Below are 25068 nucleotides of genomic sequence, written 5' to 3' on the forward strand. Positions count from 1 at the left end.
CTCACCCTCATGGCCATTGAGGCCTGAAAGTTTATGTGTTATAAAATCTCTGTTGAACCAAATAAAATATAAAGCTACTTTTTGTAATGTCTATTTGATGCTTTTCTCATTTAACACAATAATGACTTTAAATTATCTTTTGGGGGTAGTTTCTCAGCCAAATTTGATGTGATTAATTTCCGATTAATTTGATTAATTAATCACCACATCGTACAATTAATTAGACTAATTAACAGCAAAATCATCAGGTATATCAGTGAAAAACATGGAAGTGTTTTTGTTAGGTTGGTAATGCATTTGCTGTCAATGCGTTTCTCTTCGTGAAAAATGAATAATTGTTGTGTAATTATTTCATAAAGTACACCATTGCACAGAAAAAAAGAGAAAAATTAATAATTGTATGGAATATGGGCACCCACCAGCAGTAACATACTTTGATGCCTATGATTATTTTACTACATTACCATGTAAATCTACTGCAAAAGCAGACAATGTTACCAGTAGGTGAGCCATAGTCGAATCAGTCGGCACAGATTTCTAATATGAGGGATGGGCCACAAATCCCTGAGTACAGTTTCCCTGAGTACAGAGATTATGAATTTGTGGCTAGAGATTGAAAAACTGAAGGTACAGTTTACAAATCTAAGTGCACGGATTGGAAATTCATGGGTATGGTTTATTAATCTTTGGGCATGATTTGTTAAACCGAGGGAACAATTTAAGAATCTGTGACAACGATTTATAAACTGAGGGAACAAATTGCTAAACTCTGGCCATGGATTTGTGGGTCTTGTTTTTTTTCTCCAACAGGTGACTTCACAGGCTCCATACTACACATTTCAAAAGCTGAGAAATAAAAGTTTACTTTTCACTTTTAAATATTATTTTTTAAATATATTTTATATCATTATTGTTTTAGGCAAGATATGTTGACTTTTCACAGTACAGTTTTGAAGTAATCATGCTTAACTTTGACACCTAGCCATGTGCCTTTACTCAGTGACCTAATGAGTCTTTAAAAAAGCATAAATATCTAACAAGACTATGGTAGGGTACAAAGGAGATGATTATGCTTAGAGAGACAGACAGATTGAGTGAAAACAGTTTATTTGCTGAGGAAGTGGGAAAATGAGAGCTACAGAAGCACTGACACCAAATACGACACCAGCTGCCAGAGTTGTACCTACTTTGTAGGGCTGCAGGTATGCAACGCCTTCAAATGAGGCTTCCAGGTAGCAATGGAAACCGAGTTCTCATCAGCCGCATAGCTACGCCACACACACTACGTGCAGAATATACAAAACCAGAAAAATAGGGAGGGAAATGAGGAGAGTAGAAAATAAAAAAGAGAAATACACAAGGCCAGGAAAAAAGCAGGAATTGGAAAAAAAGGAGAACAAAAGAAAAAAAAAAAAAAATATTAGTAACAACCGGTTCATGTAAGCGCTCTTCCATCAGTTCACTGCATAGATACATGCCTTTGAGGAGGGAGAACACTTTTATAGAACAGCCATGTGGCACTCAGGTATGTTCTGGAGAGGTCTGTGGAGTAGAGACGCCACGCAGCCTGGTGCAGGAGACAGACACACACACACAAGGGGACATGGGTGGAGAAAGACAATAGCATGGTGAGGGAACAGCCAGTGAATCACTGATTGGGCTCAAGACATTTCTTCAAACCGCTGCTTTCATTTTGTTAAAACTGCTGTGAAATGTATTTTGGGGTCTAAAATCTTAGATCACTAGTGAAAGTCTCTCTTTTGCTTTAATGACAGCAGCACCTGAGCTGCATGAATGTCACAATGACCTCACTAATTTGCTAAATATTTCTTATTGATTTTTATATCATTAATGTTGCATTGTTTCAATTTTCTGGTACTAAAACTTCTTTCCAGGATTAAATTACAGTATACTTTGAAATTCCATATTTTTGTTGAGGTCCTGGGCTTTTGGACTCCATTATAATTTAAAAAAAAAAATGCAAATGTAAATTTCACATGTTCCATGTCCAAATTTGAGAGTGGATCAGTGTTGAATAAATGTCTTGATGTCTGGGTGGCACACACAACATCAAAACAGCCAGAGGACTTAAAAGTGATGTGGTAAATGAAAAGAGGCATACACTTATCCAGTGAAAAGAGTTTATAATCAAATAGGTGTTTATAAAGCACAATCATTATTTATTTTTTTAATTTTTTTAATGCTGATCATACAATTAAAGGGTTAGTTAAAATAAAAATAATGTAACTTATTACTCACCCTCATGTCGTTCTACACCTGTAAGACCTTCGTTCATCTTTGGAACACAAATTAAGATATTTTTGATGAAATCCGATGGCTCAGTGGGGCCTCTATAGCCAGCAACTTAATTTACACTTTCAGTGCCTAGAAAGGTACTAAAGACATTTAAAACAGTTCATGTGAGTTCAGTGGTTCAACCTTAATATTATAAAGCGACGAGAATACTTTTTGTGCTCCAAAAAAAACAAAATCATGACTTTTCAACAATATCTACTGATTGCTGATTTCAAAACACTGCTTCGAATCTGTTTCGAATCAGTGATTCGGAGTGCCAAAGTCACATGATTTCAGCAGTTTGGCAGTTTGACATGCAATCCGAACCGCTGATTCGAAACAAAAGATTCGAAGCAGTGTTTTGAAATCGGCCATCACTAGATGTTGCTGAAAAGTCATTATTTTGTTTTTTTGGAGCACAAAAAAAATTCTCGTCACTTCATAACATTAAGGTTGAACTACTGTAGTCACATAAACTGTTTTAAATATGTTTTTAGTAGCTTTCTGGGCATCTGAAAGTGTAAATTACCTTGCTGGCTATAGAGGATTTTATCAAATCGGATTTTATCAAAAATATTTTAATTAGTTTTTTTCCGAAGATGAATGAAGGTCTTACGGGCTTGGAACGATATGAGGGTGAGTAATGAATGACATTATTTTCATTTTTGGGTGAACTAACCCTTAAACACATTTTTAGCAAAACAAGGGCAAACCTTTGTTTGTGGCCTTATGTGTGTTAATATGTCATATGCTTATGTGTGGCCATCTGGCGCTAAAATGTACTCACCATTATTTCAATTATTATTATTATCAATTATTATTATATTTGGATAAAATTTCAAATTGACATGAAACCCTGCTTGCACTTAACTTCTGAATTTGTGATGTATTTAAGTGAACAGAAGAAAATAGGGTGCAATTTATTCACTGGAAATTAGAATGATTAATAGAATGAAGCAAGATTTGAATGCAAATTTACTAAAACATTGTTATTTGACTGCATTAATATCCAATATACTGCATGACCTATGTGACGGCAGTATAATGGAAAGTGGCTGAAGAAGGAGTTATGATTAAAAATTACAAAGACAAAAAAAAATGGAATAATACGAACTGAATAAAGGAATATGCATTACAAAAGTTTTTATTTCATGTTGACTTATAATAATGCGATATTGGATAGCGTTTTATGTGTTGAGATGAATAACTGCTTTAAAAACCAACAAGAAAGAAACAGAGGATGTGTTGTGAAAAGGAAAAACATCACAATAGTGAAAGAAGAAGGTGCTCTCAAATTGCGTGACAGCAGTGAGGAGAGAGGCCATATTTTCCATCATTCTGTACAAAAATGTCAGTAAAGAGGAACATGCAGGAAAGAATCCGAACCCAGACATAGCTGACAGTCATACTCCACAGATCATAATTAAGATATATATTCCTGGGTTATATAAAGACCTGAAGTGATTTAAGAGAGGTGAGAGAGCCCAAATGATGAGAAATTATGCACCAATGCAGTCCCTGCAACATTACACCTTAAAAAACACACCATGGTTAAAATACACAATTACTGACAACAGTAATTGAAGCGGGATGGTTGGATGCCCATTGAAAGGCCTTTGGAAAAAGAAAAGAAAATTAAAATCAGGGTTAAAGACAGAGCAGGAAGAGAGACAAAATAAACATAAGGACCAGTGAATATATGAGATCTTCTCTGTCTGCAATATCAGAAAACAACCTGGAGAAAGAAAAGGGGTCATGGTGGTTAAAATAGTTGGGAAATTGCTTGTGGGTTTTCAACAGCAGCCAAAAGGAAGTAACTCATTTCTATAATATTACAGGACATTAATGTTTTGTAGATATGTGTGTGTGCATGTTTGTGCACATTTTCCTGGAGTAAATCTGTTTCTCCTGCTAGAGGAGAAGGATGCACCGTCCATTAGGAAGAGCTATTGTCCTCAGGGAGGCCCTTGCTCAGAATTCCTTCCGTGGAAACACATCATAAATATTGGCAAGTGTTTCCTTTGGCTCTGATGGAAGATAATAGTCCCCGTGTAATCAATGCCCGTGGAATTGTGTGTGTTTTCTGTTCTTTGGTTTGAAGAAAATTAACATGGTTCACTATAAAAACAATCCTTATTATTCAGTATTTTTGTCTTGTTGTATGGTAAAATATCTAAACATCCCTTGAATAATATCTAAGTATATACGCTAATATAAAACAAACAAATTTATTTGAAAGGCAAAATTGCATAAGATATGCAGATAGAAATATTTTTAACTATATTATTATTATTATTATTATTATTAATAATAATAATAATAATAATTGTTTAGATGTTTTAATTGGAAAAGATGACATACAGATAAAAAAAAAACATATTTTTTTTTTTTTAATTTTTGAAAAGCAAAAGCATATCAAAAGCATATTATTATCATTATGATGATGTTTAGATGTTTTAACTAGAAGCAAAGGCAAACTGATAAAAAAAAGGATTTTAATTCTGTAATTAACTGTGTTTTTTGTGAATTATTCAATTTAAACTGTCACATTAAGCAATTTAAATGACATAGTCGTTTATATGTTCCTTCATAAAATTTGCAGGCAAGAAATTATATTGATATTAAACATGGTAACTGTGTGCCGTGTATGTTTAGTGAATCTGATCTTTGAGCATCAATCGGGATAGGGCAAATCATACATAAAAAAAATATTTTTTGGTTTCAACCAACATTTATGAAACTTGAATAGAGTTGAGCATTAGCCATGGACAGAGTAGCACTGAAAGGTTTATACTTATTCTGTTTTATATGCTAATGAAGCAGCATGTGAAGAGTTACTTACATTCAGAATGTCTGAATGATCAAGAGTTTCAAATGAGGTGAGCTTACCTGTATCAGGCTGGCTGCTGGGTTTCTCCTCTTTTCAAAGTGCTTCTGTCTGTGCTGCTCTTGGACCTTCAGAGCAAAGCCAGAGCCAAGAATACCCTACACCCACAGAAAGAACACAAACGTCCCTTATTACTAAGGTTCAATCCGTTGATTTGAACTAAGAGGGACTGCATGTGAGCAGAGAATTACAGAACAATTGATGAGAGTGAGTCAGACAGGCCGCTGAGGGGCTTTACAGCCACACATACTGTGTGTTCTCAAACACATCATAAAAATCATCACAGCACAAACAGTCTGCCTGGGCTCACAAAAATGCTATTAGTGATTTCAAGTTTTGTCCTAAAAGACCACAAATCTCCATCTCTCATAAGTGAGATCATTTAAAGAGTCAGGGTAAGAAAAGTTTCATAAAATAATGCTTAGCCTAATGCTTAACCTCAGAACAATTACTTTGCTTGTTTTTATTTTTCTTGTTTATCTTATTTCTTTATTCACTCTCATGTATTTTGAAACCCACATGACTTTATTTTTTTCTGTGGAACACAAAATGTCTATCTGAAAGAGAATAGTGGCCATGTTGTGAAAAGTAGGCATTAATATGGGTTTCTTCTGTATTGTTTTATTCCCTATTGTATTGAAATTGTATTGTATCATGTAAGTGACAGGTAGCTGGAGGGGAAGGATTCTTGTCCAACCCTTGTGCCAGTGCACATGTCATCAGAAAAGAGATGTCATTAGAGATGTTAAAGCTAGGGTAGGCAATGTTTTTCATAAACACTTTTTGTTATACTGGTTGAAACTCTCTTCACATCCTGATAGCAGTCAATAATAAAAGTGGTCTAAATATTAAAAAAAATGTATATATCTCTTCTGTGGAAGTCTCAGGACCAAAAAATGTTCGTCCAATTGCTGCATTTGGTCTGAATGCAATGATAGGATGTCCTGCCTGCCTGTCAATCTATGTATTTGCATACCTCCACGCACCCTGCTCGTGCAGACATCACATGTCATCAATGCGTTTCATGAGGCTATGCAGAGTTGTAGACCAAATGAATCTGCGGCAGTCTGGTCAAAGCTCTTTAAAGGCCAGAACACACCAAGCCAACGCCGACAAACTAGTGGAGACAAAAGTAGACTGCGGGGTTGGCTCACGTCGGCAGCGTCTGTGTCCAAAGTTGGCCTGACACACCAAACCAACACTAAACAGTTGACGGCCAAGTAGCAGGTCAGTTCTGAGCCTGCGTGAGATGAAATGCCTTTCCGTATCAGCAGGTGGCAGTATCTGAACAGCCAATCAGAATGATCAGATGGCCCGACAGACCGACGGCGATTCAACATTTCGAACACACACTGAGAAAACTTAGTCGGCCGACAAAGAAAAACTTCCCAACGGCCGACCGTTGGCTTGTTGTGTTCCTGCCTTAAGATGCTTACCATCATTTTTATTGAAATGTTAGGTGCTTTGAGACGTGAGGTAATTTAACACGTCTCTCACGATGCTTTGCTCTGACTGTGCGCGTTCATGTATTTTGGAGGAGGCGTGGCTTTGGAGGTTGAGATCTTATGCTTTCAAAACTAGCTTGCTATTGCTAGCCTCTCAGAAACTGCCTACCTTTGCTTCAATGGGTTTTTTTTATTAAAGATTACGACAGCACATGAATTTTTAAAAACTATAATGATGTGCATGGATAAATCATTAATAATAATCACTGCAAATAAGTATTTGAATGTAGTGCATAATTCATGACATGAAAGTTTTTATAGTTTTCATTTTTTTCCCTTTTTGGATTTTTATATGGAAGAGAGCAGTGTTTAGTGTTTCATAAAAGAAAACAAATCATTTGGGTTTGGAAGAACAGTAAATGAAGAGTAAATGATGGCAGAATTTCCATTTTTTAATATACACTATACTTTTAAATTCCAATTTATGCACCAATTTATAATATAAAGCTCTGTTTTTCCCAATCTACACTAATGTCAGTAGACCCTAAACATACAGTATCAGTTTGGGGTTACTCACAGCAGGCAAAGCGAAGAAAGAGATGCCCAGCAAAGCAAAACCTGCAGACAGAAGCCGTCCAGTCCAAGTCTGTGGAGTCTTATCCCCATATCCAATGGTGGTGAGTGTGATCTGAAGAAAGAATGTGGGTTAACCTTTTTTATACATTGAAAAGACTAGGGTCATATTGCTACACATAAACTGTTGACTTCCCACAGGCAGACAGCATTGAAATATACATCTGGTTGCAGGACCGCAGTGTACTTTAACACTCCACATATCACCTTCACTCATGTATGGAGGAGGAATAGTAACCTCTCACACTCTGATTTCATCTACATAATAACCAAACATAGATTGAATTCTGATTAGGATGCATTGGAAACTCAAAGGCCACCAAACACGCACTAAATTCTGTCTTTTATGCCATAATAAACACCCATAAACACCAAAGCTAAACCAAGTTGTATTCTAAAGTTACGGCCACACAGACGCACAGTATTAGATCCATCTTTCAGCAAGAGAAATACTTTGGTGGCTTGACATAAAAAAGATCAGTCTAACATCTCGCACTCCTTTCCACACTCATAAGTGAGCGCTTTGGATTTTTGCAGGCAGGGGATACTTAAACAAAGGCCCGGCCAAAGCAAATTCAACACATCCAGTAAAAGTGAGTGATTTGTCAAATGCAAAGAGCACTGCTGCCTTTCACAGCATATTGAGGCAAAGAGTAGGAGTGAGGGAGCTCACACACAAAGCCAGACTCCCGTTCTCCTGTTTTCCTCTTCGGAAGCCTGCCTGTCAGCTCCAGACGCTGGCTTGGGCTCAACCCAGTGTAAATACAGTGTGGCAGCTTAATATTGGCCCACCTCTGGTTTGTCTCTGCATCTAAACTCTACAGCAGAAGACCATACCCTCAACTGACCTCACATCTCCTTGAAACAGCTCCATTTGTGCTTGGTAGGAGCAGGAAATTACATGCATTGATTTGTTAAGTCAGCTGGTGAGGAACCATGACCAGTCCTGCTGTGTGTTCCACAACAACTAAACACTGTCACGGCCTATGGTTGTAACTCATTTATTGATTAACATGTGAAATACAGTGAGAAACTGCCGATGCGTATAAATGAGCATCCTAAAACCAGACTGTGAGGATGGATTCTATATGGATTTTATATTGATATGAAAAGGGGGGGTTTGTCTCTAGTTCAAGGAAAATCTGCACAAATATGGTTGCGGAGGAGTTAAATGATGACATTAAGGCATTTAAGGTAGACTTACCGTACCCCACCAAAGAGCATCGGCATAGGTGGCGAACTGTTTGTTAAATTCTTTCTCCACCAAGTAGACCAAGAATGAAGAAAAGATCAGCACCAAGAAGCCAATGTACCAGGCAGTCACAAGCTCCTGAAACAAACATTACAATATAAATCATCCAACAAATAAAGCAATACCTACAAAAATATGAATATTTCCAGCAGAAATGTAATTATTAACTTTCAACTGTTCAAGTTGGGAGATCTGCTAAGCTGAGGACCAGGCTGGAAGACCAGTTTAAACCAGATAAAACCAGCATGGCCTGGCTGGAAAAACATGTTTTATACAGTAATTTAAAACTTTCAACCTTTTTTATATTTCTAGTTTTAAAGAGATTGTCAGCTGGTTAGATTGGGGGATCAGCATGGCATCCAGATAAATCAGCTAAAAATCAGGCTGGGGGACCAGTTTAATCCAGGTTAAATTAGCAAAGACAAACAAACCAGGTTAGTTTAATCTGTTTTTGGGGGCTTTTTTTGGTTTGATCAGAGATGTCAGGAAAATGTAAACGCTTAAGCCTGAGAGGAGATAGAAATAAGTAACTCTGCTATTATATCGACCATAATGATTCATTGCGGGGACCCCTAATCTCTCCACTAAATGGCGGGTAACTGAGGACTGAGGAAGCGTGTGGTTTGGCTGCAGCTCGTGGATGGAGTTTCAGTCCAAGCGGTGCTGGAAAGAAAGGTTGATTGTGGGGTCACATGTCTGCCTCGACATGAAAACTCACACGCAATGTCATGACCTGAGCTCATTTACTCATTTTTGCCATTAAATAGTATTCAGTATACCTTGCTGTGAGCGTAGACTACGGATCCAAGCAGTTTCCAGGTACCGCCTCGCCTGTCCATACGCACCATGCGCAGGATCTGCAAAAAACGCAGACTGCGAAGTGCAGACGTGGCAAAAATATTGCCCTGGCTTCCAGCTGAAACCACTGCGATGGATGCAATGAGCACAATAATGTCTGAAACACAAAAAACAAGAGAGAGCAAAGATTCAATGATAATTTGTATAAGTTCACACCTATAGAACAATATAAATATATTGATAAATGGACTAGGACTAGGCCACCCATCCATTTCAAGAGCACTGAATCCCTTTTACCTATAAACTAAGCTTGCCATATTTCTCAGTAGCTCTCTGAGACATCAGGGATAGAGATATTTAAAAAAAAATGAAGGCTGATTCACTTGTCTGTTATGTCTTTCTCCCTGAGACATAGAGAGGGGCCAAGAGAGAGCAGGCAAGCCACAGCCATACAGAACAGCATATCTAATGCTCTGCTGCACACTGAAAAACCTCTCCAGCTCTCAGCATGTCTTAACCAGCGATAATATTGTTCTTTACTCAAATCACCTCCGTCATATTTTCCTGCTGAATGTTACACTTGAGGTTTGAAATAAGATTGTTCTTGTGTCACACATTCTGAAAGTGGCCTCCTAAAAGTCTGTTATTTGAAATTTGAATCTCGCAATACTTGAAAGTTGCTACATGGTGAAAGAGGAACATTGAGGAACACGAACAGATAGGAATGAATGCAGCTGTTTAAGGTCCTTGTGAACAAAAGCCATACTAAAATGTAGAAGTCGAAAAATTATGATAAAGAAACTACAAAAATCATAAAAGGCACATTTTTCTTTACTTTTCTTGTCCCACCACCTTGATTACTGATCTCAGATTTGTTCAGTGTAAAACATTTCTAAAAACTCTGATGTTCAAAAGTTTGGGGTCAGTAAGATATGTTTTTAAATAAATTATTACTGTTATTCAGCAAGGATTAAACTTATGTAATAGTTGCTGTGTTGCCATGAAAAAGTGTTACATGAAGTTGAAGATGAATATGTTTATATTAGTGTGCAAAGAGAACAAATAATAGAGGATGTGGTTGATTATCACAAAAAGGCAGCGTGCTTCATTAAGGGTCTGTCAATGTATATAATATGCAAAGAACTTTACACAGTTTCTAATGGGACATGCTGAATAAATGTTGAAAAATTGTTTCCTTTTTCTTTCTGTTTCATAATTCAGAGTTAGTCACAGAGCTGATGGGGTTCTGATGGGACTCTGTCTCTTAATGAATGGAAATGAGGTTCAGTGTGTGACACACAACTCTGATATATTCACACTGAAGCCTAAATTACCCTCATACAACACAAAACCACATACCCCACATGTGTAATAAATATAAATAGCACTGGTTACTCATTGCCCGTAATCCTAGTTATTACTCTTTTTTCCTCAAGAAGGAATTAAAACAGAAATCTTTCAGTCATTATGTATGTTTGAGTCAGTCATCGATTCGGGGCAGAGGTGTTATCATTAGCCTATCGAGCATCTGTCAACATCCACACCAACACAGCAGATCCATCACCCTCTACAAACACACGTACACGGGTGGAGAGCACACTCACAGAAGATGTTTTTAATCTTACCAATGACACAGAAAGGTTTTCTAGCAAAGCGCAGTCGTCCTTGCCATCCCCTGTAACGACAGCAGCATCCAGCCGACCAGATGCGAATGATGTACTCCAGACCGAATACAACAATCATCACAAACTCCTGCAAATCAAAAACACCTTTTATCAGATGCACCACTTAAAGAATACAATTAATATGGCAATGAATTAAAGCTATCTCACAAAAAATAAGTACAAAATATGCTTATTGTGTGAAATTAGACATGGATATATTTCATATATCAATAATGCACACACACACACATACATATGTTGGGTAAGGGTTTCTATGTTTTATGGGGACTTTCCATAGTATATTCTATCCCCTAACCACCTAGCCATCACAAAAAAAAAACATTTTCCTCATAGGGACCATAAAATGCCCCCACAGGAAAAGGATTTCAGATATTGCCATCTTTGTGGGAACATTTTGTCCCCATAACATAGGGTTTACCAGGACCACATACACACACACACACACACCCTGGTTCACCACAGGAGGCTGCGGTCATGTCTAGCTACTGTAACATAATTAACCTCTCAGCTAATCCATCATTGCCACATTCCTAGTGCCTGCTAATTGCACTGTTAGATAAACCCCAGTTGAGTTCACAGAGGGTTTCACCTGATTGAAACATCTGTCTGCATAGAGTTTATAACACTGCTCCTCTCATAGAGAAACTAATGCACTTTAAACTGCTCACTGATGCTACAGTAAATGCGCTTGCAATCAGGTGAAAAGTCAAAACATACAAGTAGGGCTGCTCGATTATGGCATCAAAAAATTATTAAAAATCATAATCACGATTATTTTGGTCAATGTTGAACGATTATTTAACACAATTATTGGAGGGTGATAAGATCAAATCTTATTTCATGATATGAGTAATTTTAGAAATTTAACAATTATCGATACTTCAGCAAAAACTAATACTGGGTTATCTTATGTAGCTAAGTAAAAGGTCCTCAAAATAGTTACAGAAGACAACTAAACAGCAATACAATAAGCATATATATATATATATATATATATATATATATATATATATATATATATATATATATATATATATATATTTTTTTTTTACTTATATATAAGTAAAAAAAATAATATAATCTGATTACAAGTTTTTAATTTTTGGAATCTGATTACGTAATCCAGATTACATATAATCAGTTACTACCCAGCGAGCATTGTTAATAATATATTTTTATATATATTTTGAGCCACAATTTAGTTTTAGGGTTAATGGGTCATAATATAGTCTTATAATTTTAAGATCATAAAGAGAAAATCAAATAAAACTAGGTGTAAAGAATCTTCTCTGATGGATCTGATGGATGTTGCTATTTTATAAACTAACAAAGCAAACTGTGTTTTGTTTTAGTCTTTCTCAAGAATCATGAATGGATATACTTTGCATCTCGAATATTCAAAATGTTAATGTTGATGGACAAATGAACCTTTCACAGGTCAGATTTCACATTTGCCCCATCTCTGAGGGGTAAGAGGCCTGGGATAGGCTTTAAACTGTCCTGTCCTGATCCACTGTGACAGCCGAGCTGAGCTTCCCACGGCTTGACACAACACTGTTTGCTTATCCTGAGCACTATCTGATACGGAGGCTGTGCAGGTCCTGCTTTCCCACCAGTGGGGTAGACGCCATCCTCTCCTGCTTTCAGCCAGGTCAGCTCAAAGTCCCTGAATGTCTCTCAATACAGACTCTTTAACTGAAACAGAAACACCTTGGCCCACTCCGCCAAGAGTCCGATGGGACGGAGGTGCTCAATCACTAAAAGCACCGTGCTGCTTTCTGTTGTCACCTGAGAGGATCCCATCAGCCAGCAAAACATCTCAGTGAAAGGATGAAACTAATCCGAGTAATCGTCTTTTAACGTGAGGTACTGAACAAAGTTTTTGAAGGGATCTTGAAACACCAGATTAGAGAGCAACAATGACATTTGATACCTTGTTTTGAGAGCAGTGATCCCAACACTATATCTTTCCTCTGTGCTGTTATCATCATATTTGGAGTAAGTGGACTCCCCTGTTCTAACAGAATATAGATTATCCATGAACATTGATGTTGAAAACATTTTGCCAAAGATCAGCTTTTATTTCAAATTAAAATCTCTTTACTGTCATTTTAGATCAATTGAATATGTCCCCGCTGAATCAAAGAATTAATTTCTTTCAAAAAAGAATGTTTTGTACAGACCCCACACTTTTGAACGGTAGTCCCCAATAACATCACTTAGGCCATGTAGGATAATCTTAACAAATAGCCCAATAGCTATGTAGCGACTGTTTAAGTGAACTTCCCCCCATACAATCAACTCAAGTACCACACTACATTTTCTATTCTATTCCAACATTTTAATATCATGTTTTACTCTGAAATACATCATTACAGAAATAAATGGGCAAACAGCAATTCATGTTGAGTGTTCAGGTGTGTATTTTGGTTATGCATAGAGTACAGCAGGCTTGTGTGCGTCTCACCAGTATAAGGAGGCAGTGATTGGAGAAGTCCACATGAGTAGGGATGGTGGAGAACACAGAGAGAACCAGACAGCCAAACACCAAAGTGAACCTGCCAGTGAACAAAAAAGGAAAAAACATTAGTAACTGTATCCTGTTCTGTGTGACTTCACCTGAGCAACTGCGAGCTGAAACTAAAGGTTTCATTGTTCTGGAGTGAAAGCACCTTAACAAATCCTCAGGATGGACCCCATCAAAGAACATCTACTGAATCTGAGAGTTTTACGAGTGGCATTAGATAGCAGTGAAATCCGGTGGTGCTTTTCTACAGATCTTTTAGAGATTGACCAGTAGACATAACAGCTGCAGACGTAACTGAACGACACAGTGCAGAAACAGATCATCACTTTCAGCATCATTAAAATTTGCTAATGATGGATGTGTGTCTTGTATAACTATGTCACACTCCCTCTGGCTCTGCTATTGTCTGAGGGCTATTTAAAGAAACATACAGTACATGATTTCTCCTGCTGCCTCTCTGGTGCAGTATGCTGTATCTTCCCTGTTTCCTCTCTCTCTTTTGCTCTCACACTGTATAAACATGCTATTAAGAACATTGGCCTGAGGTGGTTGAGAACAGAGATGGACTCTTCATCTTCAGAAGCAGATGCAGCTGTGCGAGACGTGCAGCCGTATGTGGTTATGTGCTGTCTGAGTGAACTAGCAGACATCACTGTGTCTTCCAGCAAATGCTGTTCTTATGTGTCCTGTAAATACAGTACATTGTGTCTGGGAGCTTTTTTTTTTTTTTTACATCCAACACTGTCTTCTGTATTTCACTTTTCATCTCCACCTCCCTCTTATGTTAAAGGGACCTTATTCTGTAAGTTCGTAAATTATTGTTATTTCTTTCCCACCTGAGGTATTTTTTAGGTGGGGAAATTTTCCACTCTCTCTCTGAACCTTAGGCTTGTTTTGCCAGTGAAAGCAGCTTCTAAGCAACACATATACTGTGTATCAATATTAACTTAAAGGTGCCCTAGATTCAAAAATTGAATTTACCTCGGCATAGTTAAATAACATGGAAAAGACATACAGTGAGTCTCAAACTCCATTGTTTCCTCCTTCTTATATAAATCTCATTTGTTTAAAAGACCTCAGAAGAACAGGCGAATCTCAACATAACACTGACTGTTACGTAACAGTCGGGGTGTACGCCCCCAATATTTGCATATGCCAGCCCATGATCCCAACATTATGAAAGGCATTACACAAGGGCAGCCAGTATTAACATCTGGATCTGTGCAAAGCTGAATCATCAGACTAGGTAAGCAAGCAAGGACAATAGCAAAAAATGGCAGATGGAGCAATAATAACTGACATGACTCATGTTAACATGATATTTTTAGTGATATTTGTTAATTGTCTTTCTAAATGTTTCGTTAGCATGTTGCTAATGTACTGTTAAATGTGGTTAAAGTTACCATCGTTTCTTACTGTATTCACGGAGACAAGAGCCGTCACTATTTTCATTTTTAAACACTTGCAGCCTGTATAATTCATAAACACAACTTCATTCTTTATAAATCTCTCCAACAGTGTAGCATTAGCCGTTAGCCACGGAGCATAGCCTCAAACTCATTCAGAATCAATGTAAACATCAAAATAAACACTGCACTTACGCAATTAGACATGCTGCATGACGAACACTTTGTAAAGATCCATTTTGAGGGTTATATTAGCTATTTGAACTTTTTTTATGTTGTTTAAGGCAAGCACGAGCTCTTGGGGCGTGGAGCACGAGAATTAAAGGGCCACACACCCTGAATCGGCTCATTTCTAATTATGCCCCAAAATAGGCAGTTAAAAAAATGAATAAAAAAATCTATGGGGTATTTTGAGCTGAAACTTCACAGACACATACAGGGGACACCTTAGACTTATATTACATCTTTTAAAAAAAAGTTCTAGGGCACCTTTAATTCTCACTTTGTGAGCCTCACAATGTGGTTCTGCATTGCACAATAGTAGGCTTAAGAGTTTCAACGTAGTGCATTTTACTACATTTGCTCTCTTAACTCATGAACTTTAGAAAAATAAAATTTTCTATATTGCAACATACGATGGGCTACACACAGAGCTGGTGTTCTGAGGGTGCTTATGAAGTAACGAAAGGGGGTGATGATGTAACACAAAGTATCCCAAGCTACAAAAACATATGGCCCATTTACATATTTGTCAGACCATAAACAAACCTGTTGCTACAACTATGAAACTAAAAGCTACTGAAAAGTGACATGATTTCAGCCGTTGGCAGTTTGACACGTGATCTGAATCATGATTCGATACACTGATTCATTTGTGCTCCGAATCTTCCTGAAGCAATGTTTTGAAATTGGCCATCACTAATTACTAATTTTTTTTTTTTTTTTTTGGCGCAACAAAAATATTCTCGTAGCTTTATAATATTAATATTGAACCACTGTACTCACATGAACCGACTTAAATATGTTTTTAGTACCTTTATGGATCTTGAGAGAGGAAATGTCATTGCTCCCTATGGAGGTCTCACCGAGCCATCGGATTTCAACTAAAATATCTTAATTTGTGTTCTGAAGATTAACAAAGGTCTTAAGGGTGTGGAACGGCATGAGGGTAAGTAATAAATGACAGAAATTTCATTTTTGGGTGAACTAACCCTTTAAATTTTTGAATGATTACTCTATAATTTTTAAAGGTTCCTTAGAACTTTTTTTTAAAAGATATAATATAAGTAAAAGGTGTCCCCTGAATGTGTTTGTGAAGTTTCAGCTCAAAATACCCCATAGATTTTTTTTTTTATTCATTTTTTAACTGCCTATTTCGGGGCATAATTAGAAATGAGCCAATTCAGGGTGTGTGGCCCTTTAACTCTCGTGCTCCACGCCCCAAGAGCTCGTGCTTGCCTTAAACAACATAAACAAAGTTCAAACAGCTAATATAACCCTCAAAATGGATCTTTACAAAGTGTTCGCCATGCAGCATGTCTAATCGCGTAAGTACAGTGTTTATTTTGATGTTTACATTGATTTTGAATGAGTTTGAGGCTATGCTCCGTGGCTAACGGCTGATGCTACACTGTTGGAAAGATTTACAAAGGATGAAGTTGTGTTTGTGCATTATACAGACTGCAAGTGTTTAAAAAATGAAAATAACGACGGCTCTTGTCTCTGTGAATACAGTAAGAAACGATGGTAACTTTAACCACATTTAACAGTACATTAGCAACATGCTAACGAAACATTTAGAAAGACAATTTACAAATATCACTAAAAATATCATGTTATCATGAATCATGTCAGTTATTATTGCTCCATCTGCTATTTTTTGCTATTGTTCTTGCTTGCTTACCTAGTCTGTTGATTCAGCTGTGCACATCCAGACGTTAATACTGGCTGCCCTTGTGTAATGCCTCAATCATGGGCTGGCATATGCAAATATTGGGGGCGTGCACCCCGACTGTTATGTAACAGTCAGTGTTATGTTGAGATTCGCCTGTTCTTCGGAGGACTTTTAAACAAATGAGATTTATATAAGAAGGAGGAAACAATGGAGATTGAGACTCACTGTATGTCTTTTCCATGTACTGAACTCTTGTTATTTAACTATGCTGAGGTAAATTCAATTTTTGAATCTAGGGCACCTTTAATGCAGCAGCATAACTGCTAAAAGGCCTAAACTAAGCATCATACTCTTTCAAAATCAGAGATGAAATAAAAGAGAGTTTGATGGGTGTATATTCATGATCTGTGCATCTATGTCTGTGATCAATAACAAACTAGTTGTGGCATTTGTCTGTAACTGTGTTAACAGCTGTTATCAAAGTCCTGCTGACAGCACTAACCTGTTCTTCTGTCTTTTTTCTCTTTTTGTCTGTGAGACACAGTCTGTCTGACCTACTCCTCACCCTTTTAGTGCTTGGCTAACACATGCACACCCACACGGGCCAGACTCTTTTAGTTAGTGTGAGGACTTCTGTGAATCTCATAACACTCCATAGTATTACAATCCCCAAAGACTGGATCGTGACAGAGTTTATGAGTCATTGCAGGATATAGCGCTTTCCATATCCTGGTGGTACAACCACAACTATTACGCTCAAACGGGTGTCGTGCTACTCAACTAGAACATGTTTATAGCATTTAAACATGCATACGGACAAATGTACACACGCACACACAATAAGAAAAGTGCTTCTGCTACAGTCATTACTGTAACCCAATAGACACGCAAAACGGTAGCAGCAACACAAAAACATACAGCAGTCAGCTTGTCTTTTCTCAACAAGTGAAATGCATCCGTTTCCTCTTTTCTAATTTAATATTTTTTCTCATTACCCATTATATTATCTGCATAACAATGAGTAAAAAAATTAATAGAAAAATGTACATGAATTTCATAATTCAAATATTTCTTACACCGCATTTACACCAGACGCAAACGTTGCCACGGCCACAACAGCTAAAAGCTGTCTACACTGAACGTGACAAACCAACCATTGTAAAGCACTTGGACTACGTCAGAAATAGAACGGGGAATCCGTTTACTGTCAGGAATTTGTTGTGTTGCATCTCGCCGCATCCAGTGTAGAGAATATCACTGATTATAATAGGTTCTATTGTCTTTTGACGCATCGTGTCACGCCGCTCGTGTCCGGTGAAGAAACAGGGTTAATATTTAGTTTGACTGCCTTTTACTTTAATAACAGCAACACTCAAGCTGCATGAACTCCACAAGATTGGGTATCATGTGATCCAGCATGATTTGCGAGCACTGTGCTTTAATGGAAGCAAGAATATTTGTTAACATAAATAAAAATATTCAATAGTTTCAATGAAAGAAATCGCAGACTTTTGCACTATACGTGCACCTAGACACATCATTCATAGCTATTTGAAGGATCTCTCGCATGTAGGGGGAAATGAAAATATTAAACCAGGAAGGAATGACTTTTTTGAACAAACAGCTGCAGGTACCAGTGCTCTGCTAAGCGCTCGGGCCAGACAATGTGTCTTTCAGCATTCAGAGCAGTGTGTTCACAGCGCCAGGCTCCCACAGACTCAGACATCTGAGCTTTCAAAGCTCTGAACCCCAGGGACCTTCTTCCATTGCCAAGACAAAACACAGAAACCACCTACCAATTCAGCGGTCTGTGCGTGTAAATGTGCATGAGAGTGTCTGTATGCAAATGTCAGCTTGCGGTTCTGTCGTGGTGCTGTTTTACAATGCAACCGAGAAATAATAAAGATAGCAATAGTACTGTAGAATATAATGGCTGCACACCTGTTTCTGTTTTCCCATGTGTGTGAGACTCTGAGATTGTGTTGTTTTTGAAGCAGGCTCTGAGGAGTTTGAGGAGCATTCAGGCAGACAATGATCAGAGTTGGAATTTCAATTATTTCCCCATGAGTTTGGCCACCTGCAGTGTGTACCGTCTGACCAAACATGACACGGTAGAGGGCGTTGTTGTGGTCTACACCACCAAACGCAAAAAAAAAAATCAGCTTATGTGAAGAAAAACCTTGAGACTGTTAATGAGATGAGGTACTAAAAGAAATGAGAATAAATTAGGAAAAAAGAGAAGTGAGATGAGATTAGGTGAGATTGGATGAGATGAGCAGAAACAAGAAGAGAAGAGAAGAGAAGAGAAGAGAAGAGAAGAGAAGAGAAGAGAAGAGAAGAGAAGAGAAGAGAAGAGAAGAGAAGAGAAGAGAAGAGAAGAGAAGAGAAGAGAAGAGAAGAAATATTAGGATGGTCCTTTGATTCAGACAGTTGGCTGGTTTAGAGGTCAGTCTTTTGTGTTCCTGACAAGATGGATGTGACAATACATTTTCCATTGGATTAATATAAAATATAACATGAGTAATCCAGCGTTCACAACACAATACAGCCTGAATTATAACGGCTGTTCTATGAATTATTGAATGGCTTGTACAAATAGCCTGTGGACATCTGGCTCTGATTTGGCTTGAGCCTCTAATGGTTCTGCTCCGTCTGAACAGGAAGGTCTGGACACTGGCTGCTGTTTCCACTGCAGCTGGAACAGACTGTAGAACACAACTCAGACCTCTGACCAGAGCTTCACACGGGCCCAGGGTTATTGACAGCCATAACACTCAATCAGTAGGTGGGTTTTATTATGTCACAGCCCTGACATAATAAAAGCCAGAGGTTATATATAGGGCTGAAAGCCAGACAGCGATATTATAGTCTAATGATAGATTCCAATTCAGGTATTTTCAGCTAATCTTGGACTAACAAAACATTTAGGTAACACAACAGAGCAACTTCTTTGACTGACAAAACTGGAACAGTAAGACACTAGGATCCTTACTTCTTTCAGCAATTGACTGTGAATTCCTTCTTGAACACATGCAAAAATACAGAATTCATGTGAAAGCGAGAGGGATGATGGATCAGCATCAGACAGACTTAAGGGAACATGCTTATATTACTTGCACTCCAGATAGGCTACTCAATGTGTTTGTGTGTGTGCCAATTTGATAACAGGATGTATGATCAGCCATTATATGTGTACATATTTGCGTTATTCTGAGCTAAATTAAAGATTTTTTTCTTTTTCAGTCTGCCAAATTCCTGGGCATTCCTCTGGCTGGCTGAATGCAAGCCCGTCATGAATAATTAGGGCTGCCATCTACAACCGCAGATTGCTGTTCCAGGTTCAATGAAGCCAGACATAAGAACGAAAGCTTGCCGTAAAGCCCAGGTGAGGCAGATACTCAAAACTGGCCATTACTGCATTGTATGCAACCACCTGATTGACTTAAAAACCTCATGCGTGATACACCCTAATTTTGTTATCTTAACCTGGTGCTGAACAGTTTCCTCTGAAAATTCCAGTTCTCGATACTAGCACACCAGCATACAAGCTACAAGCAATTCAGAGAGCATATTATATTTGCTTTTCATGAAGGAAACACCAGTCTTGTTTTCTGTCAGCTAGAAGTCACTATACCATTCAAGAACAATTACAACAAATACACTTCAGATTCTTGAATGCTGAACATTCTATTCCATTCTAACAGTCACAACAGTTTAAAGTCAATGTGAGATTGTCAAAACAATCTTACTTCCTTAAATAGAAATTTGTTCAGTCTAAACGGATTTTGGTAAGCAGTTCGGGCTGAATTAATTGTAGACGTTTAAAACTTGGGTTAGGGGTTTAGAACAAAGCCAGAATAATTGAGAAATATCAATATAGTGGAGCCATGAATGCACTATAAAAAGAACACAGGCCAGTCAGGCGTATGCTTAAATTTGGCAGGAAAAGAGGAGTTTGTTGGAGTTTAATTGTTCTCAAATTGCACTAGGGTTTTTAATTAACTATATTAACTGCTAGCAAACAGACTATACAGCTATTTGAGGTGGCAGTGTGTAGAAGTGATTAAAGATGAAGCCTAAAAATAGCTTGCTAAGGTTTAGATATAAGTCTTAAAGGGGTGGTTGATTATGATTTTACCTTTTTAACTTTATTTAAAGTGTAATGTTGCTGTTAGTGCATAAACAACATCTGCAAAGTTACGATGCTCAAAATTCAATGCAAAGGGAGATATTTTGCTTTAAAGAATTCACTGTTTAAGGACTACAAAAAAACGGCTGGTAGGGGCTACAACAAGCTTCTTCCCAGGTTAGTGGCATCACTAACCCTAAAATTTACACAAACTTTAGTAGTGTTACCATGCTGTCATTTTACACAAAGGAGGGTCAATTCAACACTCGTTTTGCACAAAAGATTAACATGACGTCACATGCTAATCAATGAGTTGAACTCCAAAACAACTACATAAATTTATCCACTAACCATTCAGAAATGTCCAGATGCATTCTAGAAGTTGTAACTTTTTCCTCTCTATTAGTGTCAAATCCGGTTTGAACAACGTAAGGCTGTTGTTGTTGAGCAACCGAAGCACGAGCTATTAAAGCTCCGCCCTCTTTTGCATTTAAAGGGACACACAAAAACAGCTTGTTTTTGCTCACACCCAAATAGGGGCAAATTTGACAAGCTATAATGATCTATGGGGTATTTTGAGCTGAAAATACATGATCTATGGGGTATTTTGAGCTGAAAGTTCACAGACACATTCTGGGGAACCTAGCCTTTTAAACTATTAAATCTTCTAAAAAGGGGCATTATAGTACTGCTTTAATGCAGGTACATGCATGCAGGCTTCCAACAACATAATCAAATATGCAAACTACTTATAAATTCCTGTACAACCATTGTGAATAATGCTTAATGTATGAAATTATTTTATCTACTGCTCTTCCACCAGCAACTGCTGAGCATATTTAAGCATTTAAGAAAGAGGACAACCACTGAGATGAGTATCGAACAGAAATCCAGGGATCCATCTTCAAAAGTAAGAACATTCATTGTCATACCTTTGACCACCAAAAAGCAAAATGAAAAAAAATAAAAATAATTGAACATATTTTTACAGCAGTTTGCCTCCATTGCCACAATATTACTGTTTTTACTGTATTTTTGATCAAATAAATGCAGTCTCAGTGCAAGACTTCCCAAACTTTTCTGTAAATCTGTTTCTATTTTCAGTATTGGGAGTATAACCCTTAGTATCAAAGTACTTGATATAACATGATATAGATCCTAAACGTTGCATAATCTTTCACGTTGTTCTGCATGATTGGAAAGCTGCACAAACAACAGTAATAATAATAATAAATGTTTCATTTTTTGTTACAAAGTAAAAGATTTGAGAGAGTAACAAAATATGGCACCATATTATATCAGATATAACAGACACAAAGCCTGAACACACCTGAAACTCTGTAAGGTGAGAAATGATGGTCTTTTTAACATGAGGTTCAGTCTAATCAAGCATGCTGCTGTCCATGGTCCTGAAGCTGATCACATTATGCCACTGCTGCATCAATATGATGCTTTGGCTACAACACAGAGGCTGAATCAGATTTGTGACCTTTTGTTAAAACTGAAAGGCTACCTGATCATAATAAAAATGAATGCGGTGTATCAAAATATCATATTGTTAACATTATCATGTGTTCTGGGCTCAATCTAATTTACATGCTGTGTAAACAGGAGTTCAATAGTCCATAGAGTTATCAGTTACACATATCCTTGTTTAACATATTTATATTTTATAATATCCAATATAATGTTTCTATATTCTACTTTCTAAATGAGTGAACTACTGTAGCTTTGTATAAGTCTTTTTTTAGGAGCTTTGGGACACATTATCCCACAAATATCAGCGGAGCTCCCTACTACAAATCCCCCCAGCACTTTTACAGAGGGAGGCTGTTCCCTAATCTCTTCCTTATAGACAAATAAAACACAATGTACTGTAAGCCCATAAAGTTCAAACAGCCCTGTCGTAACTGCAGGCTCCCAGACACCACAGCAGTTGGGTTTCTTTTGGAGCCTCACTTCACCGGGGAGGAGTGTGGGGATGAGGATGAGCTACGCCGTGCCGCCCTGTACCGCCTCCAGCAGTTTGTCTTAAGGAGGACAGGGAGCAGGAACAGACAGGATGTTCCCCTGCCAAAAGTCTATTAACTAATCCTGCTGTTTATACAATCTCCTCAAGTATCTTACAAGGCTGATCGGTTAGATGAAACACGCTGTTTTATTTCTAAGCAACTACTTAACAAAACACAAGTCAGCCAAGGGCATCCAAAGCCCGAGAGCACCAGCTAAAGTTCACTGAAGTGAATGGAAACACTTAATCATTTAAGTAATAGAAAGAAAATAATCATTTGCAATCATTCATTCAAATAACCAATCACTGATATTATGACGGTCATTGTTGATGGTCATTACTAAATCATGCCTTCATACTGTTGCTGTGTAGGCATATAATGTGTAATATAAATTATAAGTCTTTGCTTTTCTTACTTACACTTACTTTTATGTTGTTGTGTACACTACTGTTCAGGGTTTGCATCTCATTCTCATGAAGGATGCATTTAACTGATCAAATAAACAGTAAATAAAACAAATTCTGTAATAAAAAGGTGAAGCATTATTATAAATATATTATTATATTATTATAAATTTAAAATAATTTTACATAATTTAATTATATTTTAATTATTTAAAATAACCTTTTCCTATTTTAATATATTTAAAATATAATTTATTCCTGTGATGCAAAACTTAGTTTTCAGCATCATTACTCCAGTCTTCAGTGTCACATGATCCTTCAGAAATTATTCTAATATGCTGATTTGCTGCTCAAGAAACATTTCTCATTATTATCATTTATCAATGTTGAAAACAGTTGTGCTACTTAATATTTTTGTGGAACGCATGATACATTTTTTTCAGGATTAAAGTTAAAAGTTAAAAAGAAAGTTAAAAAGAACCATATTTATTAAATTTTTTGTATACAAAACACAAAAAACAAAAACAAAAAAAACGTTATGGTCACTTTTGACTAATGCATCCTTGCTGAAAAAAGTATAAATTTATTAAAAAAAAAAAAAAAAAAAACTTACCCCAAACATTTGACAACTAGCATTCAAAGAAATTTGCATCATTTCAGAGCATCCAAACTATTTTATACAAAATATGTCTTTAAAAAATTATGTGTATTATGTGTTAAAGGGAGAAAACTAATATAGTACAAGCCTAACATTAGCTTTGAAGGAGATGTTATCTGGTTGTATACACAAAGTTTTCATTTTCTTTTTTTTTCTTTTTTTTTTCACTTTATAAAGCATAAGGTTTTTGTATAATTTGCTACATAAGCTGTAAGATGCAACTGTTAGGTAGTCAAATAAGCTACCCTATAACATTTCTTAGAGTACAAGAAGGAGAAATGAAAGTACACAAAGGAGATTTAGTGTAATGATTCTTATGTGTAGTGAACGTCACCCGCATGGCTAGAGAAACGGGGCCAAATTTCCATGATGCAGCATAGCTTGGCTTTGAAGGTGTGGGCCAGGAGACGTTTTGCTCACCCTCTTTTCTCTCCCTCCCTCCGTCTTTTCCTTTCCTTTCCCTTTTGGGTACCATTAGGAGGAGTGGGAGGAATCGGCACAAGCTGTTTTCCATGTGATGAGCACAAATCCTGCACTAACAGGATCCAGACCAGGGGAAGCTGGTGAGCTCTAGCAGCTGACAGGGTTCATAAACGCTCCTGGCATACAAGGAAACAGCAGCAGGTTCTCATCAAACACCAAACGGCCTCTCCTGTACTCCCTTGCTACCTCAGTGGGTCTCATTCTCTCAATCTTGCTCTACAGTTGCTGGTGCTAACCAGATGTGTCCTACACAGCAAACTATCACAAAAAGACAAAAAGAAAAGAAAATGGAGTGGAAAAAGTTCAAAAATCAAAAGAACAAGTTTAAAGAGTCAAAAGAGATGTCTTGCAAATTAGAAAACCAAGGGACAGAGTTTAGTATTTTATTAATAATAAATTTAAATAAATGTTTTAGGGAAAGTATACATTTTATGTAATGTAACAGGCCACCATTTATATTCTTCTCCATTTTTAACCTAGTTAAAAACGTTAATGTTTCTGTAGTGTGATGAATAAATAAATAAACATTTATTTTTTACATTTCTTATAAAATACATATG

General features: G+C 37.1%; 1 protein-coding gene across 9 annotated transcripts in view; it reads right to left on the reverse strand.

Moving 5' to 3' along the window:
• Positions 1-25068, reverse strand: part of kcnq5a (potassium voltage-gated channel, KQT-like subfamily, member 5a) — a 148840-nt gene that overhangs the window by 19779 nt on the left and 103993 nt on the right. For 7 of the 9 annotated variants that reach the window (XM_067386319.1, XM_067386321.1, XM_067386327.1 and 4 more), the window contains 7 exons: positions 13463-13553; positions 10936-11062; positions 9292-9467; positions 8465-8590; positions 7205-7315; positions 5185-5280; positions 1188-1282 (listed from right to left, as the gene is read on the reverse strand). In XM_067386319.1, the coding sequence (XP_067242420.1) occupies positions 1188-1282; positions 5185-5280; positions 7205-7315; positions 8465-8590; positions 9292-9467; positions 10936-11062; positions 13463-13553 (822 nt within the window). Of the gene's footprint in view, positions 1-1187; positions 1283-1478; positions 1568-5184; positions 5281-7204; positions 7316-8464; positions 8591-9291; positions 9468-10935; positions 11063-13462; positions 13554-25068 lie in introns of all 9 variants that reach the window. The other 2 variants (XM_067386328.1, XM_067386323.1) reach the window with 1 other exon arrangement.

The sequence above is a fragment of the Chanodichthys erythropterus genome, chromosome 5 (genome assembly GCF_024489055.1).
Source record: "Chanodichthys erythropterus isolate Z2021 chromosome 5, ASM2448905v1, whole genome shotgun sequence".
In the NCBI taxonomy this organism is placed as follows: Eukaryota; Metazoa; Chordata; class Actinopteri; order Cypriniformes; family Xenocyprididae; genus Chanodichthys; species Chanodichthys erythropterus.